The sequence below is a fragment of the Phoca vitulina genome, unplaced genomic scaffold (genome assembly GCF_004348235.1).
Source record: "Phoca vitulina isolate PV1807 unplaced genomic scaffold, GSC_HSeal_1.0 scaffold54, whole genome shotgun sequence".
Classification (NCBI taxonomy): Eukaryota; Metazoa; Chordata; class Mammalia; order Carnivora; family Phocidae; genus Phoca; species Phoca vitulina.
The window spans coordinates 6880659-6900842 of record NW_022589757.1 but is presented as its reverse complement, the minus strand read 5'-3'; the positions used below and the strand labels follow the sequence as shown (position 1 = coordinate 6900842).

The 20184-nt window shown below is 44.5% G+C and overlaps 1 protein-coding gene across 5 annotated transcripts in view; it reads left to right on the top strand.

The window, feature by feature from the left end:
- Positions 1–20184, top strand: part of ILDR2 (immunoglobulin like domain containing receptor 2) — a 59236-nt gene that overhangs the window by 27225 nt on the left and 11827 nt on the right. The window contains exons 4-6 of one of the 5 annotated variants that reach the window (XM_032389264.1): positions 8199–8255; positions 11026–11172; positions 12289–12465. The exons of 1 other annotated variant lie outside the window; for it this stretch is intronic. In XM_032389264.1, coding sequence (XP_032245155.1) covers positions 8199–8255; positions 11026–11172; positions 12289–12465 — 381 coding nt within the window. The remainder of the gene's footprint in view (positions 1–8198; positions 8256–11025; positions 11173–12288; positions 12466–20184) is intronic. 3 more of the 5 variants (XM_032389266.1, XM_032389267.1, XM_032389268.1) reach the window with 3 other exon arrangements.

Here is a 20184-nt window from a genome sequence, read left to right as displayed (position 1 = left end):
GGGGGGGGGGGGGGGGGGGGGGGGGGGGGGGGGGGGGGGGGTTGCCTGAATGATCGTTCCCTGAAATTTTTGCACCAAGATGTCAGGAGGGTGAAGGCTGTCCATTTAGCTCTTCACGACCCTGGGTTGTTAAGAGGACAAATGAGGTCTTGAAGGCGCTCTTTGCCTTCCCTAATCTCCAGCCACCCAATCCCGCGCCGCGCTGCACCAGCTCTCCCCTCCACCCCCCTGCTCCCTCCCAGCCTTCATCCCGCCTCACTATTTTTGCTTCACTTGTTGCTCATCACTGTGGGAGGAAACTCGGCCTTCAATTAGAGCGCATTCCTGAAGCCTGCGGTTGCCGTGGTTACCCGGGCGCGAGCTGGAGCAGCTGGGTCAGCCCGCCAGCTTCATTGTAGTCTCTGGGCCTGGGCGCGGGAGGGACGGGCCCGCAGAGGGGAGGCACCGGGGGCCGCGGGAGAGTGGGTGTCACCGAGAAATCGGCTCAGCCCTGGAAAGAAAGAATTGCGGCCCTTGAAAGCCGGTCAGGAAACAGTCATTCCATTTTTCTCCACAGCCAGCTGCCGCCATTCAAGTGTGCACGTTCGCGTTCCCACGCGGGCGGTGCCCGGACTTTGGTCTGGGAAATGCCCCCTGGTGGAAGCCCCTCACACGGAGAGAGGCTGGCCGGGGAGGAGAGGGCAGGGACTCTGACGGTCCGAGACCTACAAGCAGTGTCCCCTTCCATGGCTGCCTCCGACCACCAGGGCTTTTTGGGTTAAGTAGCCATTCTTGGTATCTTTGTGTTTCAGTTGCCCGTGCCAGTCGGTTGGATGGAGCGCGGTGAGCTCAGGAAATCACAGTGGGCACGAAGAAAGTCCCATTTCTTCCTTCCATTAAATCCCACCTTCCTCCATGCCATTTTGGAGTCAAATCTAGCTGTCTTCTGCATTTCATCTCAGGCCAAGTTGTACATGTTCTATGACTAATAATACTTGGCATCTGTTCTCTCTCTGGGGGCAAGGAGTTGGTTCACTACAGCACTTTGCAAAGGCAGAGTACTTTGCAATCATTTCTGTTATTGTTTATTAGTTTGTAGCAGCATGGTGAATGTCTTTGAATTAGCTCATACTGTGTTATGATGTATTCAGTAATCATTTTCTGGTCACAACTTTAAAAGCTACTGAAAATTTCAACCATCTCTAACATTTCGTACGTCCAAAAATTATACTTTAATTATATAAGTGGAGCAATAAAGCCACAAATATAAATTTCAGAGTTGCTCTCTGCAAATATTAGGAAACTAGAAAGCTGTTGCTGCACATTTCTAAATTAAGGAGAAGCAAAGCTTGATGGGGAATGAGATATTGGGAAAAAATACTGGAATAGGGGTGAGTAGACCCAGGTTCTACTCCTGGTTCGATTATTAGCTATGTGACTTAGAGTAAGGTCCTTAATCTCTCTGAGCCTCAGATTCCTGAAAACATGGAGTGGGTTATGGATTAGATGACCTCAGATTCTTTCTAGCTATAAAATCTAATTCTGATATTCTATGTGAATAGAAGTCGTCAGTGCCAGGGCGCCTGGGTGGCTCAGTTGGTTAAGTGTCCAACTCTTGATCTCAGCTCAGGTCTTGATCTCAGGGTCATGAGTTCAAGCCCTGTGTTGGGCTCCCTGCTAGGTGTGGATACTACTTAAAAAAAAAAAAAAAATAAAAAAAAAAAAGTCAGTGCCTTAGGCCAAGCTTATAATCACTGCCAAAAAGCCTGAAGCATTTATTAATAGTTAATTGCAGATGGTCCAATACTAGTCATTTTGTCACTGTCAGAATTATTCACTACAATTTAAAGTGACCTAAAATGTAAAAGATATAAAAAGAAAAAAGTACATGCATGAAATGCTTAAGTCTTTATAAATATATGTAAAAGAAAGGGAAGCTATATCCACATTTGTGATGGATAATCATAAATTATATTTATTGAATGCATGGTTGCTATGGGAATATAGAATAAAAACAGGGATGTGTGTGCACTTGGGAAATTTCCAGTCTATTTGGGATTCCAAATAGCCATAGAAACAACTTTACACTTAAGGGGGCCAGAGAAAACCATCTGCTCTCCTCAAAGACTTAAGAGAGAAACATTTTGGACGGTTAGGAGCTGAGAGACCAGGGGGTGGGTACAGTACATCCCTGAAAATGGATCTAGGGCATGTTAGGAAAGCTTGGAAGTGGGATGAAGCCCAGATGTGCATTAAACAGAAGGGAGAAGAGGGGAATTGCAAGGAACTGGGGAAGAAAAGCATTCTGAACATCTGATCATCCTGAACAGAAAGGTCATTAGTATGAATATTGGCAAACCTGAGGAGGACTCCAAGGTAATACATTCAAAGAAATGAATGAAGATAACAATTCTGTCAGCAGTGGTGACATCATAAGTATGAAGGAAGTATTGTTTTTTCTCCTTTTGTGAGTTCCAGTGCCTTAAATAATTTAGTGTCTGTTGTCAGCAAGTAAGTGAATAACAGATCTAGGATCTGAAAACAAGTTTGTCCTAAATCTAGGATTTCTGTACCTTCTGTTGCACTTTGAAGGTCTGGACTAGTAATCAGAGCTTAGACTTAAGTTTTAAGAGTAGAGACAAAAACAACTTTTTTGGCTAAATTTTGTATGCGTATTGTATTTCTCTGTAATGACTGCCTTAGAAACACCATAGCCTGGTAGTGTGCAACTTGTGGGGTGGGGTGGGGTGGTGCTTCAATCCACCTAGATAGCAAGATGGCATTTGGGGGGTGTTGCAAGGACTAGAGGATGCTCCTGGCATTGAGCCCTGAGTCCAGGGGTGCTAAACATTCTCCAGTACGTAGAATAGTGCTTAATAAATGAATGAATGTTTCCTTCATGTTCTTTTTCCATCTGGGATAAAAAGTACTCTCATGAACGATGAACCAGAAGTCCAGCCAGAAGCTCAGCATAGCGGGCAGTGGGGATTTGCTACTGGAAACACTTCAAGGTCCCATTGGGTGAGGTGGCCTGCTGGGGAGGCCGAGCACGGTGCACAGCCCCTCAGGGCAGCCTCCTTCCAGGGCTCTGCCAGAATGGATTTCAGAGTGTGTGTGGTAAGGACTTGAACAAAGCAGGAGACTGAGAAGTGTATTAGCTGGTTTTGTTAGTAAAGAAGGTAAGTAAATCCTGCCTTGAGGAGCCTGGCCTACCAACAAAAGAGCATTTGAAACTTGGGGAAATGTCACTAGGACGTGGTTCATTGTAGAATGTGCAAAGGTAAGGCCACGGGGAGAAGAGAAATGGGAAAACAGGCAAGGACTGTGTTTCTGGGGAAAGGCCTCATGACTAGGTGGAAGCTGATGTCAAAAATGGAAAACAAAACAAAACTGATGATAATTGGATTTGGCAGGAGGAAAGTCCTTTGACCTTAATAAGTTTGTGAAACAGAAGCAGGTAACTACAATTAGTTCTTAGATCGACATTGTTGGACAAGCTGCACGGGCTAGACGGTGAGCCTCTCAAGCGTAGGGTTCACGCCTTATTCCTCTGTGTCTCCACCTGGCACAGTCCACATTTCTTGGTTGACTGAATGATGAGTGAATGAATTGGAGACATTCCAGAAATGAGCTGGTTTTCAGGAATATGTACAAAAGAGTTCAGTTGGGGATAACTTCAATGGGTCAGTGGTAGGAAACAGCTGAAATAGGGAATTATATAGGTAAGATACAGGGTCGTTTTATTCACAATGCATGTTTCTGCCCTGATCATTCAACCCAAAGTATTGTGAATGTTTTTGGCTGCGAAGTTTGTGATGGTAATTGTACGAAGCGGGCACGTGTGTGTGTGTGCATGTACAAACTATTAGTATGCCTAATTTGTTTGGTCTATTCATGTGGAAATTTCTTAAAAGTAATGGATTCTGCAAGGTTTGGGGAAAACTGTTTGAGGGCTTACATAAAAACAGTATTTTCTACTGATAGTTTGAGCTGTGGTTTGAAAAGCATAGATGTGGTCTTCTATTTGCAGGGTTTGTTTTCTATCCTTTCCTCAGACATTAAAGTGACTTGTAATTGCCCCTCTTAAACTGAATCCTGGAAGAATAGCAATGATTCACAAGTGTTGGCAAAGTGCTACTGAAATCTGGAAAGTATTTACTGGAATTGTTTGGACTTTCTAAGATCAGACCTTCAGTGGATGTGATAGAATAGGAAGAAAAGATAGAGCATTTCTAGCTGGCAACAGCATTTCGTAGGAATTGTTAGTCAAGAAGCTGGAAGCAAAGTGATTTTCAGAAATACACGATTCCGGCATAAATCTACTTTTAAAAATGCCTTTAGTCCCAGTAAAATATAAATTGTGGTATAAAAGCCAGAGAGATTTGTGCACTCTCTGCTGTTGACATGATAGAGTCGTATTGTCTGCTATCCCCAAACTCCTACTATGTCCTGAATTCTGAAGACATTAAATTTCACCCACTGTATGGCAAGATTCTGTCACCCATCCTGGGGTGAGCACTACACAGGTGCATTATGGGAAAAGTTCATCTTTCCGACTGATGCTTCAGGGAGAATGAGAAACTTGAGGTATGTCTTTCTGTTGGAGTGACAAGCTTTGTGAATCTCCTGTCTGTATTTTTGATACCACCCTATCCTTAAGCTTTTAAATTACAAATGTAAAAATATAACCTAGAAAGGAAAATCCCTTCATTGTTCTTCCATGATGCCCATTCCAGCTCCCCAGAAATAAGAAGGGCGAACAGTTTGGTGTGTAATACTCTTGCTTTCAGATTTTAATTTGAACGTAGGTTCCCAGAGCTCCTATTCACCGACGTTCTGTGTGTAGAAACAATGTCAGAAGACCAACAAGGTAACCTAAACAGCCTGTGGGGAAACCCAGCTTTTGTGTTTTACGTGCTCATAAATATATTGGTTTGTATATACCCGTCAGTGGTTGCAAGTATGTGATCTCTGGGCTCTATACAGCCCCAAAATATATTTTGTATGGCTTGTCCAGTGTGTTAAAAAAGTCTATGAATCTGTTGCCAACATTTGAAAATCAGGATATTTCACACAAAAGTCTGTGTCTGGCTAATCTTGAAAAATAGGAAGACCTGCAGCTATGGAGACACATTCCTGTGGGGCAGCAGTTGGCTAGAGGTGAGGAGTAGCAGCCCTTCTAGACACATAATCTGCCATTCGCTTCACCCCCAAATGCTCCCTGTTGGATTACATTTGGCTAGCTACATTTACTTGCATTACCTGTTCTCCCTATAAGCATCAGAGCTGAGTTTGCAACTCTGATCGTTAAGTATCAGATTTGAGAGCCAAAAATATTATAGATAGGGGGACCATATAATTAATTGTCCAAAAGAGGACACCTTGAGGGTAAAAAGTAGTGCTATTAATATTTACACCAGGACAGTGGGCACACACTAGGACATATGGTCTCCGTCTTTACAGATCACTTTATTCAATCACTTCTTCATTTGACTAATGAGAAAATTGAGACCTAGAAAGAGGATTGCCTATGGTGGTCACCAAGTAAACTAATGACAAAGCTGACTCCCAGTACCCTGACTCCCAGTCCACTGCTTTCTCCAGTATAATGTCATCTATAGAACATATATGAGCTCCATATTTTCCTTGAGCATATGGATTTCTTTCTTTTTTCTTTTTTTAAAGGTTTTATTTATTTATTTGACAAAGAGAGCAAGAGAGCACAGGCAGGGGGAGCAGCAGAGGGAGAGGGAGAAGCAGGTTCCCCACTGAGCAGGGAGCCCAATGTGGGGCTCGATCCCAGGACTCTGGGATCATGACCTGAGCCGAAGGCAGACACTCAACCATCTGAGCCACCCAGGTGCCCGAATATATGGATTTTTTTATAGTTAATAATTATCACATGGCTAATTCCCTGTGAGGGTGTACAAATCTGTAGTTTATATCATCCATAATATTTCTATTATGAATGTAGTTAATTACGGGCTATCGCACATCTAGAGATGTTTAAAACATTGGTAGGCTTGAGAGCTCAAGAGTAGACACAAGAAAAGCCTTTTCATTTCACTAGATACAATAAGAGATACATTCAAAAGTGCTAATTGTCTGAATTTTTTTTAAATCACCATTAAGTAAGTATCTGATAACTAGCTTGCTAAAATGCTGTATATTGACTTCTTGATCACTGGCTATTGGCTGGTAGTTAATATTAATTATGTCTTTAAGAGATGGCCAACATCCCAAATTCCCCAATCCTTGACCAGTTGTTTCCTTGTTGAGTTTCCAAGAGATACTTGTACACAGAACACTCCAGATGAGACCAATGCATGCGCTTAATCACTTGCTCAGACTCTGGTCCCAAATCCCTGTCTGGTATTCTATCCTAGGAACTGGATTAGACCATATGTGAGTCTCAGAGGCACGTCTTAGCATTTCATGAAGGCTTAGGCTAAAGGCTAGCCTGAGAATTCTCCTTCAGGATGCCTTTTTCCAATGTTCCACTTGGTTCCTGTTTGTTCGTCCAAGAGACCTTGCAAACAGCAGACCATCCTTAGCATGTTAGCTGCACAAGATAGGAGACAGAGAGAAAGAAGCCCTTCCTGTCAAAACCTAAAACAGAGCTAGCCTAAGTCACTCATTCTATAACTTCCTTGACCTTGGAATGTATTGTGGTCCCAATTAATTTTTCAAATGAGGGACCATTACCCACGCAGGACATGGGACCAGGGCACATTTTACCACATTGGCCTTGCATGGTTAGGGAGAGCCAAGAAAAAGTAAATGTCCTGGAGGAGCTGCTTTTTCTTTGACTTTTATCAGAGCTTCTTTTCTATGGAGTGGTTTGATAGAGGAGGGGACCAGTGACCAATCATGACCAACCTTTAGATTCAAAATACAAACCACACAAGTGGGTAACTTTTTTTCTAATGCACCTCAACGAACTAAATGAGCCAAATCCATATGCATGAAACAGACCCCTCAAACTGTGTATTCAGTACTGACACGTGGCTACTGAGCCTTTGAAGTGTTAATATTTTGGCTACATTGGTATGAGTAAAACATAGTATTAAATTTCTTTCTTTTTTTTTATGCTCTTTAATGTGATTGCTAGAAAAGCTAAAATTACGTGTAGCTCACATTATCTTTCTATTGGACAGAGCTGTCCTAGGGGTGTGTGTTATGCACATAAGTGAAGTAAGATTCAGTTGCATGCTTAGGTGGTACCACAGTGGCTTTTTGCCATCAGAAGTCTGAAATGAGGGCAGTTTGCTAGTTGCTTCATCAGGCAGCTTGTTTATTAGCAAGGCTTCAGTGTAGCAGAAACATCTGGGACAGGTGCAAAAGTCGTATCAGGGCCTTTACATTTATCTTGATATGAGAACATGGCGAAAGCATTCAGTGCTTCTTTCTATAAATCAGGCTAGCTGTTAAAAGGACTAACCTCCTCCCCCACATCTCCCACAGTCTTGGTTCCTGTGCAGCTCTTTGCCTTCCAGAGCCCCGAGGGGCACCTGTTCTGACACCAGCCCTTAAGCTCATCTGCTGTATCATGCAGAAGGCACTTGGGGTCATTCAGTGCCAGCTGTGGGTCCCATATGGAAAAGCCATACCACATACATATGTATGGAGTATTTCTGAAACCAGAAGGAGTGTAAGAGCGTGTAAGTCATCTAGCTTTATCTTTTCCTTGCCTTTGAAAATTTTAATCATTGAAACATCTTTAGGCTATAAATAGAATCATGTAGTGAGACAATTCTGGGTTAAAACCAAATATGTACTTGTGTTTTGATATGGACATAGGACTGTGTATGGATGTATGAAAATGTAGGTTGCACGGTTAGATACAGATGGGTTTGACTTTCCGATAAAATGTGTGGAGAAGAATGTATAAATGAATGGAGATGGTGTATGTCAGTCTGCTCAAGCAGGGCTTTTCATATTTGAAGCAGAGATTTCCTCCTTCTATAAATAGTTGGAGAGAAAGTTCTGTTTCTGCTTCCATCTGGTTTAGGTGCAAAGTTCACTTACATGGCTGCCAAAGATTGATGGAGAAAGTTTTTCTCTTGACTGAGCTCAGCCTCTGTGACTTGTCTCTCCTACCACAAAGAGCCTGGGTTCATGGCCGTGGGTAGGGTTGGTGCCAACCGGAGCCAGCCTTGAAGTAGTATTTTCCTTTGGAGTAACCTCTTTCCTTCTTCTTTTCCTTCCACCTCTTCTAGGCAGGACAGGGCTGCTTGCTGATCTCTTGCCCAGTTTTGCTGTGGAGATTATGCCAGGTATTCAGTCATTTAACTCTTTATTTGCTTAATTTGCTGTCACTCCATCTGTCTTGCTTCTGCCTTAGTCACTAATTGCTCCTCTAATTTATTTGCACATTTGTCTGTATGTTTCTGTGGTCTTTTCCAGGATGAACTAAGCCCAGTGGAAAAGACTTTAGATTGTATTTCTTCTGTTACTAGGCCCTAAAAGAATAATGATAATTAAAATAGGGCTGCAGTGGGGACCTGGTACTTCAGTGTCAGGCCTGGTAGGCTCTTTGGCAATCTCCATAACCATTCAGTATCTCAACTGTATCTAGACAGCTATAAGTATCCCTAACAGAGTTATTATTTATCTGCATTTCCTTATTCCCTAAATTATGTGTTTACCCATTCATTAGTGTACAATCATGTTACTCTGAATTGCCTTTTATAACTTTATCAAAACATTTTTTCAAGCCTTATGAAAGTAATGCACCCCTCCTCCCTTGAAAAGTACACATTTACAGACCTACATTGCTTTGTATGCAATTTCAGGAGCTTCTTGGGCCCCCTAAGTCCCTGGGATCCATAGACCATATGTCAAGGAAACCCCAAATGCACACCTCTGTCATTTTATGTAGCTTAAGTTGAGTGCACCAGCCTAGACAAGCCAACCTCAGTTTGGGGCAGCCCCAGAGTCCGTAATGGAAGGAGGTTCAGAGAGAAACAAGAGTGAATTATGGGAAAGGACATATGCAAACTCAGGGAATAGGAAAGACTATGATTCAGTCTTGCTTTAGAGGGCTTCTGCCAAAGGGTTAAGAGCTGTATAATAGCTGGGAGCAACAGAGAGATACAAAATATTCCTGGCCATTGGTGTTGACTTTATTCAGGTTTTAAAACATCCGAAGTCTTTACAGTTGAGTTTGATTAATTATTCTTCCATGAATTCTCCTGTTTTGCCAGTAGCTGGCCAACCCAAATATGGACAGTCTTCACACTGATGTTGATCCCAAGGACACAAATAGATACCGCTTTGTGATTCCCCCTTATCCAGAGTTCTGTCAGTTTGTACCCATTTGTTCATCACACACACACACACGCACGCACGCACACACACAATGTTACAAAGCATTGCTTCAAACTAGATATGTCCCAGTCCCAAGAAAGAGTTACTGTATTTTTCATATCTGGTCCTTGCCCCTTGACTGTCCCTCCCTTTTGACTCCCAAGAATCCTTTCATGGATAGCATTCTTTTGTTTCTCCGAGGTAGCCTGCCAGTCTGTATCCTTGACTGCCCGACCCTCATTGTAGCCACCGAGGCACGCCATGGTTCTGTTCCTCGGGGCTCATATCTGTCTCAGGCTATGTAATGTTATTGTGTTGTAGCTGAGGACCAGGACAAAGCCTTCAGCTATCTACTGTCCTCAGCAGGAATGCTCTCCAGACCATTCTCACCAGGTGCAAGACCTTCTCATTTCCTCACTGAAGAGATGGTGACCTGGTTAATTTGAATGTATTTCGGATGGATGAGTGAGGAGGGACATTCAGGAAACATAAATTGTTTGTTTTCTTCCTGAGGAAATTATGTTCTAAACAAAGGTCAGATAATTTTAACATTAACATAAAGCCCTTTATATAACAAAAATACCATATTTTCAAGCTCCAACTGAATGTCCATTTAATTGAAGGAAGATTTAATAACCAAAATTCAAGCAAAACATTATGTACTTGAAGTTCACTGTGAAGGGACTTCTGGTAGGTGGCTTTCAATCAGAACGAATCACTTTAATCTTTGAGCTTTGAAATCCTGGCTCACTCCAGTCTGTCCCAGGCCTCCAGGGGGAAGCTGGGTCCTATAGCCAAGTCCCGAAAACATGACGTAAAGTCACTCGAGGGTCACAGTCATTTTTATGTAAGCCAAATGGAATTTGTTTCCTTTCTCAAATCTTGTGGATGAGCACATGAAGTAGAATTTGTGTTCGGCCTCTGGAAGAGGTGTGAAAAGAGCAGAAGGTAACAGACAGCCGGTGAGGTTGTCAGAGCCCTGAGCCATCTGAGCCGGCTATGCTGGCTGTTGAGCACGGTCACCCCCAGTGCCATCAAACCAAGCCACTCCTGGGGCCTGCGGACAGCATATTCTCTCCCTGAGTCTTTGTGTCCAGTTTTCTCTAGCCCGGGTTTGTTCCACAGATAAAAGCGAAAGGTTTTGATCTCAGCCTTGATGCTGAGTACAGGAAAGGTGTTATGGGGGGGGAGGGGTTTGGTCAGCAGGGAAGGTCGATGAATATGTAGGAGACCCGGACCACCTGAATATGTTCTGATTTAGACCATGTGACACGGAGAACTTTTTCTCAGGACTTATATTTTTATGGGTAAGAATAACCTGACCACAAACATATTCGCAGAACCCACCACTTCATAGCTCAGCCAGCAAGATTCCTCCTCTCCCCAGCCAGGAGTGTTTCTGCTCTGGTCCCATACTTGTTCTGACACTACAGTTGATATGGTAAACCCTTTCCCCAGGAGGGGGCCCTGAAACTCCCCCACCACCTTGTGCTGGTCATTACATGTGCTCTGTATGACCCTAGGCAACCTTCTTTCCTCTTCTCCATACCCCTGCTGTGTTGAGTCACTTCTCACTCTCAGAGCTCCTCCTGAGCTGGGGGGGCTCTGTGCCCTGTCATGAGATGCTTACAGCCCCAGGTCCCCCGCCCCACTCCTCTGACAGGAGACAGCGATGAGAGTGTGCCTGTCCCGGCGGTGGGCCACCTCAAGTGTGGGTTTCTCTGTGCGTCCTTCCAGAGTGGGTGTTTGTTGGCCTGGTGATCCTGGGAGTCTTCCTCTTCTTCGTCCTGGTGGGGATCTGCTGGTGCCAGTGCTGTCCTCACAGCTGCTGTTGCTACGTCCGCTGCCCGTGTTGTCCACATTCCTGCTGCTGTCCTCAGGCCTGTGAGTAAAGTGGCCCGTGTGGGAGACACAGTGATCACAGGGGAGGTCACCTCTCCATCAGACAGCTGTGTGCCCTGAGTTCCTTCTCCACCTCCTGTCCTTCCACCGTAAAAGTTGGTTGTTCCAGGCTCACCGCTCTGCTGGGGGCCCCTGGCTCCCCGAGATGGCCATTCTTGTTTGCCTTCTCGCCTGCATGCATTTCTCCCTACTTTTTATCCACACCACTCACCCCTGCATTTGCATTTCTCATCGGCACTGCCGATGAAAGGAAGGGCAGGTTCCAGATGGTCAGGTTGTGGGTAAGGCTTTTGCCCTCTCTGCAGGCCTGCAGGCTGGAGGAAACCTTCCCTGCTCGGGCCTCTCAAATGCAGAGAACTCCTCTTTTTACAAGCAGAGTATGCAGACGGCAGCCTTTGCATCCCATCCGGCCATGGATGAGTTTTGTTTATTCCCGTGACAAAATGGTCCACCAGGGGACTGGTCCTCATCTGGGGATTCACAGTGGTGCCTTACCGGCCGAGCCCGTGCAGCCACTAAGTTGGGCCCCCCTGCCAGAAACCAAATACATCCTGAAGGAGGAAGACATACATGTCTCTTCAGTGTCCTTGGGAATAAAGCAGTTTCCAGGAGGAGTCAGGTTATTTGCTCTGCCTTTGAGATCACAGAGCAAAGCCACGTGCAAGCTCATTGCCTGCCTTGCCTCTCTAGAAGAGGTGTAGGATCCTCCTGGAAGCAGCCCCGGGTGGCCTGCGGCTAGGCTTCCTCCAGAGGGACTGAGGCAGCCTACAGACAGTGTGGTTAAGAGTGGGCTGCTGGGGTCACTGCGGAGGCCGCCATGACAGCTCCTAGTGCTGCGTCATCACTCCGTTGCCGGCTGCTAAACACTGTAATTCCTTACGTTGTCGCCTTTCGGTGGAGCTGGAGGAGCCCAAGGGAGTGGGGGAGAGCGGTTCTGCCGAATCAGTTCAGGCCTAGGCGAACACGCACGCGCACACGCATGCGTGCATGCACACATCCAGGCGCCCCCTTAAGCGCATCCTCAGGCAGTTTTGGTGTGAGGGTTGTGGAGGGTGGGACGATAATATAATCTCTTTTGCTCTTCATCTCCCTCCACAGTGTACGAAGCAGGGAAAGCAGCAAAGGCTGGGTACCCTCCCTCTGTCTCCGGTGTCCCCGGCCCTTATTCCATCCCCTCTGTCCCCTTGGGAGGAGCCCCCTCATCTGGCATGCTGATGGACAAGCCGCATCCACCTCCCCTGGCACCAAGTGACTCCACTGGAGGAAGCCGCAGTGGTAAATGTAGTTCCAGACCGCCCGGCCCCATGCTCCTCTCTGGCTTCCACTCTGGCTCCTTACTGATAGGAACCATCAGCTCCATGATTCTTCCTTGGAAAATGATGATCTCCATTCCAGAAATGGGATCCCTCCAGCTGTATCAGATATCATCTGGAGTGCATGTCGGGCTTTCCGAGGACTGCAGGATGTAGCTGTCCCTGCTCTCTTCCCAGGCTCCTCAATAACTAAAGGGATAAGGAAAAGAGGCAAGGTACCCCTTGAATGTTGATCATCCAGTTAATAAATAGTTATCTCATCCCTATCTAGTGTTCAGGACTGTAACAGGCACTGTGAGGAACATTAAGAAGGATAGGACATGGTTTGCATAGGAAGCAGTGTGGCCCAGCCAGGGAGAGAGAATGGATTTTTATTAGGACAGTTAGATACTACAAAGAGTGTGGTACTGGGAGTTCAAAGAAGAAAGAGCTGGAGCAGTTACAGAGGGTTCAGGGAAGAGGTGGACTTGAGCTGGGCCTAGAGGAACGCAAAGGAACAGGAGAACAGAGAAGGGGGTGCTCAGGAGGGATTCATGGGGGGAGCCTGGAGCTGGAAGAACAGGGTGGGTGTTTGACAGTCTCCAGCTTGGCGGACCGGAAGAAAGTGGAGGGCTTTGGTGGAGCCTCATCCAGATTAGGGAAGGCCTTGAAACCCGCCCAGAAGAGCCTGGGGCTTGGTGCTGTAAGTGAACGGGAGCCACTGCAGGAAGGTTCCTGAGTTCTTGGAGAGGTGACACGCTGACAAAGAGAGTGGTAGTGGAAGAGAGTTGGATCAGAGATCCCGAGCTGAGATGTGACTGAAGCCATTCAGGGGCTATGAGAGCATCTGGGCCTTGATAGAGGCCATGGGAATTGAAATGAGTAGGCAAATCTGAGAGAGACTTCAAAATATGACTTTAGGGAGTGAAGGAAAGGGAGGCTTCAGGATGAGCCCAAGTTGTCTAGTGCTGCACATCATAGACAGAATTAAGTAATTGATAAGGAGAGCTTATTTGGATGGAGATTAGCCATGTTATTTTAGGGCATGATGAATTCGTGGTTATTGGCAAGGGCAGAGGGGTAGAGTGGTGGAGGGGCATTCAGACATAGCTTTCCTAGAGGCATTTGAACAGGATTACAGAATAGTGAAGGTTAGACGTGTGTGAAGTATCTTTAGGAGGTGATTTTTAAATTCCTAGGTGTGGATGAGGCAGTAGTGTTGGTAAAACAGACATTTGTCCCCTGGAGGTATCTGGACTTCTTTCGGTGGAGCAGGGAAGAGTATCTTGCCCACTGAATGAACTGTCAGTGCTTGACCGTGGAGGAGTGGATATCCTCAGTGACTAATTGGTATTTGTGTTTTTTTCTCTCCCTGGAACTATTAGTAGAATTCTGACGTCTGAGCCTGGGAATGAGTCACAGACTGAGAAGTAAAAGTTAATGATCAAGGACACACAGGGAATGAGAGAGATAAAGACAATACAGTTCATTTCCCCAAGGATGGTGCGGGCCAGGGGACATTAATGGAATTTGTCTCATATTTTATTTGCAGCTTCCCCTTTCTCCAGTCTTTTTATCCTTCCCACCAGAACTATTCCCTCTTACTTTTTTTTTTAAACGGATTCTCATAATGAAAAGATTCTTATTCATAGGATGACAAATACTTCCTCTCTCCTGATTTCAACCTTTTTCTAGTTCCTGCTTTTTGTAGTTCCATCATTTTGGCCCTATCCTGCCATACTAACCAACTGCAATTAGAAGTGGCTTGGGGGCGCCTGGGTGGCTCAGTCGGTTGAGCATCCAACTCTTGATTTTGGCTCAGGTCATGATCTTAGGGTGGTGAGATCGAGCCCCATGTCGGGCTCCACACTCGGCGGGGGGGGGGGGGGGTGTAGTCTGCTTGAGATTCTCTCTTTCCCTCTACTTCTGCCCCTCCTCCCTGCACACACACACTCTCTCTCAAAATAAATAAATCTTAAAAAAAAAAAAATAAGTGGCTTGAAAATTAGGAACATTTCTTATTTCACATAGCAAGAAATCCCAAGGAAAGATGGCTCTGGGGTTGGTTAATTGATCAGTTCAGGTGGCACCACTGAAGGACCTAGTCCTTTCCATCTTTTGTTCTGTCCTTCTGGGCTGGCTCCCATCAGGATCCTATGATGACTGCCATAGTTCCAGGTACTAAATGCGTTCAGAGGTAGAAAAGCATATGCTTCTTTCTTGTGCTGCTTTTCTCAAGAGTGAGGAAACCTCTTCTAGAAGCCCCTCCCCTTCTAACAGACTTCTCCTTGCAGTTTTATTGGCAAGAATTGTGTCTTGTGCCCATTTCTATACCAGATTGGCTTGAATTAATGCAAGACTCATCTCTTAGGCCAGAACACTGTCCATCTTGGAAATGAACAAAATCAGGTTTCTCTTAAGGAAAAAGGGAAGGATGCACAGCTGATGTCGGACACAGCTAGTCTGGCCCAGGGTGTCATTATCTGGTTCATTGAGTCAGGACGGAATTCTTCATAATCCCCTCAGTGGACACATTTCTGTACTCATGGTCTCATGGCTAGACTTACTGATGGCATTTGGCTATTTGTCCTTTAAGAAAAAGGTGGCTTAAGCCAATGTTTCATGTAGCTTATTTTTGAAAACATGTTAGAGATGTAAAGAAATGCTGATTTAAAAGATATAAATTTAGCCTATTTTATATTTATATGCTACTTTAATTTTAGGGATTTAAGGTAATCATCTAGCAACAGTGATTTTTTTCAGATTACATTTGTACACAATACCCTTTTGAGCCCTCTGGGTAGTTGAAAAGGCAAGGTTACCAAATAGGAGCGATAAGAGGCACCCTGATTCCTTCCCCTGTTCTTCATTTGAGATCTCTGTTCCAACAGAAGAAGACTGTCGCCTCCTGTCCTGCTCTGGTTACAGCCTCTTCATCTTTGTCAAGGTTCTCTCTTTACTGAGTATCCACCCTCCATCCAGTCGGAAGATTGGCTCTCATCACCAGCCTTTCCTTCTCTAGTGACTCCTTCCTAGCTGCATTCAAACCATGCTTAATATAACAATTTGCAAAACCCCCATAGTCCTCTGATGTTACTTGCCTGTCCCTTTTCTCCTCTCACAGCCAAACTCCTTCAGTGTTTTGAATATTTTCATGTCTCCATTTCCTCTGCTCTTCACCAACTTCTTGACTAACTTCCATCTTGCTATCACTTCCAAAAAGCAGTGCTTGTGAAGATTGTCCTATTGCTAAATATAATGGATACTTCTCAATTCTTACATCCCTTGACTTCTCGAAAGCATTTACCACCTATGTCCCCACTCATCTTTCTTTGCCTTCCTCAGCACTTTACGTAGTCATTTTCCCTACCTATTTTGCTATTTGCCGGCTATCCTTCCTCTGCACACACCCTGGATGTTGGTGTTCCTGTTTTGTCCAAGGTCCTCTCCCTGGGGAATCTTACCTACTCCCATGGCTCAGTCATCTTCTTCATGCTCATTACTCCCAGTCATGATCTCCAACCCCTCCTCTGCTCCTCAGTCCCATATATCAAACTGCCTTCTGGACATCTCACAGCCATTTCAAACTTAAACTCTAGGAAATTGAATTAATCTGCTGTTTTTGGACTTCAAACGAACTCCTACATCCCTTATTGCTGTGGATGGCACTGTTGTCCACCTAGCAGCCCAAACCAGAAGCAGGGACCTCACCCTTATCTCTTCCTCACTTCCCTCTTCTGGTTCGTCACCAAGTCCTTCAGATTACACCTCAAAATAACCTTGAATCGGTTTACTTTCCTCCGTCTCTATAATACCATCCTAGTCCTTGCTCCCGTCATCTTCCTCCTTGATTAATGCAACTCTCTCCTACCTCAGCTTCCCACTGCTTCTCTTGCCTTGCTCTAATCCATTTTCACATCTACCTGGCCCCCACTCATCCTTCTTACAAAAGAATTGAGTAGGCAAGTAGGGTTTTGAAATGTCATTTTCAAAACTAAGAAGGATGTGTGTCTATATATAAGCCTACTGTGTGTATACAGAGAATATGCAAATTTTAAGCATCACTTCTCCCACAGTGGAGCTGCGATCACCCTGGGGGTGGAATCTGGCAGCTGTTCCATCATCCATAAACAGCCTTACTTAGCTCATTAAGATAGGACAGGAAAAACAAGGCGATAGCCATGGGTATCTGCCTTAGAGACTTCTTTTGCAAGTTGTGTAAGTTAGATTTGGCTGGAAAGGAGAAATTAGCTGAAAAATAGTTAATTTTCAGCTAACTGGGTCAAAAGTATCCGCTCAATTACTTTAACAATAAAAATTTTTGAAGTGATAGTTTGGTATCAAAATGAATATCCCAATATTCCCTCTCCACTAAAACCAAAGTTGCCAAGGCTAATAAGTTAGAGGAGCTGAAGTATGAAGAGCCACACCAACCAAAGGACTTGGACCGGACAGAACTTGAAAAAGATAAATCATCCATCCACCCTGAACTGAAACATCCCTGGGGGAAAAAGGTCATTTTCCAAAAAGTGCTGGACGTCGGGCCAGTAGTCTAGGACACATCTTATTAAAATATCACCCTATATCGGAGTTCTCTGATCTTCAGACAAATTACGGATTAAAAAAACAAAAACAAAAAACAAACAAACCCAACACCTTTTACTGGGAGAATTGCCTAGCTTTTTAGCTACTGAAACCAAATGATGATACCTCTAAAGTCTAAATGTCAATACTTTGCCTCTGTCCTTCTTGGCAAATTGGAGGGATTTAGGTTTCTGAAGACATTAGCTGGTGCAACTGAGAAGTCAAGGTTGAAAGTATCAATTCTGGTGCAGTCTCTGTATAATGCCAGTACTGAGAGCCTCATTTGAGGCTGCCAGTAGTTACTGTAACTTCTCAGGGACATGATAACCTGTGCATACATGATCAAGTCAGTCTCCTAATGAGGATGATAATTTGTTATAATGGCACAGAAAACAATCTAAGCTCTAGTCCAAGTTGTAGTTCACCGAGAGGTTTCCACCTGGTGCTGAGAGTGGCCGCCACCTCCCGCCACAAGGGGAGAGCTGGTACCTTGTTCCATAACAGCAACCCCCCACCTCCAGCCCATCTCAGTATGACTGAAGGTTTACCGTAATAGTGCTTCACATATTAAAAACACCCAGATAAAGCCACAGCTCAGGTAGAGTAGGCCCCTTCCCTAATGCCTATCAAATGCTAGTTTTCTCCTTTAAAAAATAATCATCAGCAATAACAACAAAACTTGCCTAAGCCTTGCTGCTCCCTCAAGCTACCATTCAAGTCCTCCCCTTCCTGGTCAAAACCCCCCAATAAACCAACCACATGGCTGCTTCTGTCTTACTTTGTAATCCCTTGTAATAGAGTTTCTATTCCTGATTTCTGTTCGTTTGTTCATTCATTCATTCATTCACTCATTCATCCATTCGTCCAAACACAAATGTTTTGAGTGTCTACAGTGTGCCAGGCTCTGGGCTAAGTGCGGGGATGCAGAGATAAACAGAGAGAAGTGGTCTTTATCCTCAGGAAGTTGACAGTCTAGAGAGGGAAACTCTACTGAAAATACTGTTTCCAGAGAAATCATGAACTTCACCACCATCCCCAGACTGGCCCAGTTCAGCTCAAACAGACATATATTAAGTGCCTACTAAGCAGTGTTCTGGGCTTTACCCAGATGTAGAATAAGAATTCTTTTCCTTCAAGCATCTTTGGGAAGATTAGACATTTATACAAATAATTTGGAACAAACTGGAATATATTGAGGGTCATAACAAAAGTTCAGAGTAAATGATTTATAAGAGAGAAATGATATGGAGAGAGAGAAAGAAGAAATAGAACTTTCTAGCTATGAGAATAAGAAAAAGCTTTCTGGATGTGGTGCCATTTGAGCTGCCCCTAATAATTACAAGGAACTCAAAGTACTCTAATGATTTGGTCTTTGTTGTCTTTTTTTTTTTTTTAATTTGTTTCTGTATTTGTCTTCTTTATGAAGAGAAAGGTTGGGAAGTATTAGTTGCATTTTACGGACATGAAAACTGGGTCCTTGCTAGGTCATCATTTGAGGTCCCTCAATAAACCAGTGGCATGCCTACAAACCCCTGGTTCCCTACTTCCTAGCCCTGTGTTTCATCCATCAGACATAACTGCCTCAGAACAGACATAGCAGTTCCGTGGGATAATTGCATTTTAATTGAACTGTCTGTACAACTCTGTAAACGCCTCTGCAGAAATGGAAGAGTGTGTAGCTTGATAAATAAAATCATTCCTACTAATAATTGCTTCGGCATAAGGATTATGGATCTAACCTCCAGGAGAAGGTGCCACTTAAAAACGTGTGCTGAGATTCATTAATTTTTTAAAGTAATTCCACAATTTGAGGTGAATATGAACGGCCCAGAATGTTCTCATATAGAAAATCAGTGCACCTGAAAACAGGTGTGGGGGCGTTCTTTCAGTCTTCAGTGCCAGGGCTGTGATCGGAGTGCTGTGCAGTACTGTATTTTAATCTTCCATGTGCATCGTTTGTGTGTGGGACTTTGTCCGCAGCCAGGGTGACATGACCAGAGAGCAGAAAGCCGAGTCTCCTCAGGAGGCGCAGGCGGCCATGTGGTTTCTTTATGGTATTTGCCCTACTTTGGGAACCGAGAATGTTGGGAGTTGGGTTACTTGCTTCCATCCCATTGTATAGTCCTGACTGGCCAGAAGATAGGACTGATAGGACTGTGCCTCAGATCATACCACCCTTGGCCCACCTACGAGCATTTCCTACTCTGGGCTTTCCTGTCTTCCTCTTCTGTCTCTCTTTACCACCTCTACTTCTGGGCTCCAGAGAGGTTTCAGTCAGATTACGTAGTTCTAGCCCCAGTGCCACCAGTTATTCTTGAGTAAGTTATGAAACCTCTCTGAACCAAAATTTTCTCAACCATAAATTGAGGCTAATAGTAACTTCATTAGGGGTGGTGAGGAACAGATGTCCATGTAAAGCATTTAGCACAGTACCTAGCACATTTGCAGTGCACGGTGGGTGTTGTCTCTTACCATTTGTTCTGTCCCCATTCCACTGGGTCCTTCTCTCTCTCTTGTTTCTCGTATTTGTGAACATTACACTTGCCTGTGTCTGATCACCCTTGGGGCTGGTATTGGCCTTGACTGATACTAAGTGATGTGGGGCTTAAACAGCCTTTGTTCCTGACAGTATGAATGATGGGAACGTAGGAGATGGTATTATCTCTCATGCTTTAGTTTTGTTTTTTATTAAGCCCCCAAAATAACACCTGCTTGTAACCACATAGCAGCAGGTTGAATTAATCATGCCTAGAATATGGTATTCCCTTTCCTGAAAGGGAAATGTCAAAGAAATAAAATGGAACCATAATTAGCAATCCATGTGTTTTGCACCTTATTTTGCACTAATGCATCTTTAGTCTGTCATACTGGCTCCCATGCGCCACCCTGTTAGGGAATTTTTGCATCATCTCCTGTGAAACTAGAGGCTTTCGGGCCACCTTCGTCAAGGTCCCTGATGTTTGGGTGTCTGTTTTATTTACACGTTCTCCCACCAAGTGAAGACATGATCCTCAGACGGTATAGAATCATCTGTGTCCTCAGTCTAAGAACCTGTCTTTTTAGTGTGAGTCTGCTTCCGTGAGCTTTAAGTGGAGCTACAGGAGGTCAGCAAGTAGGA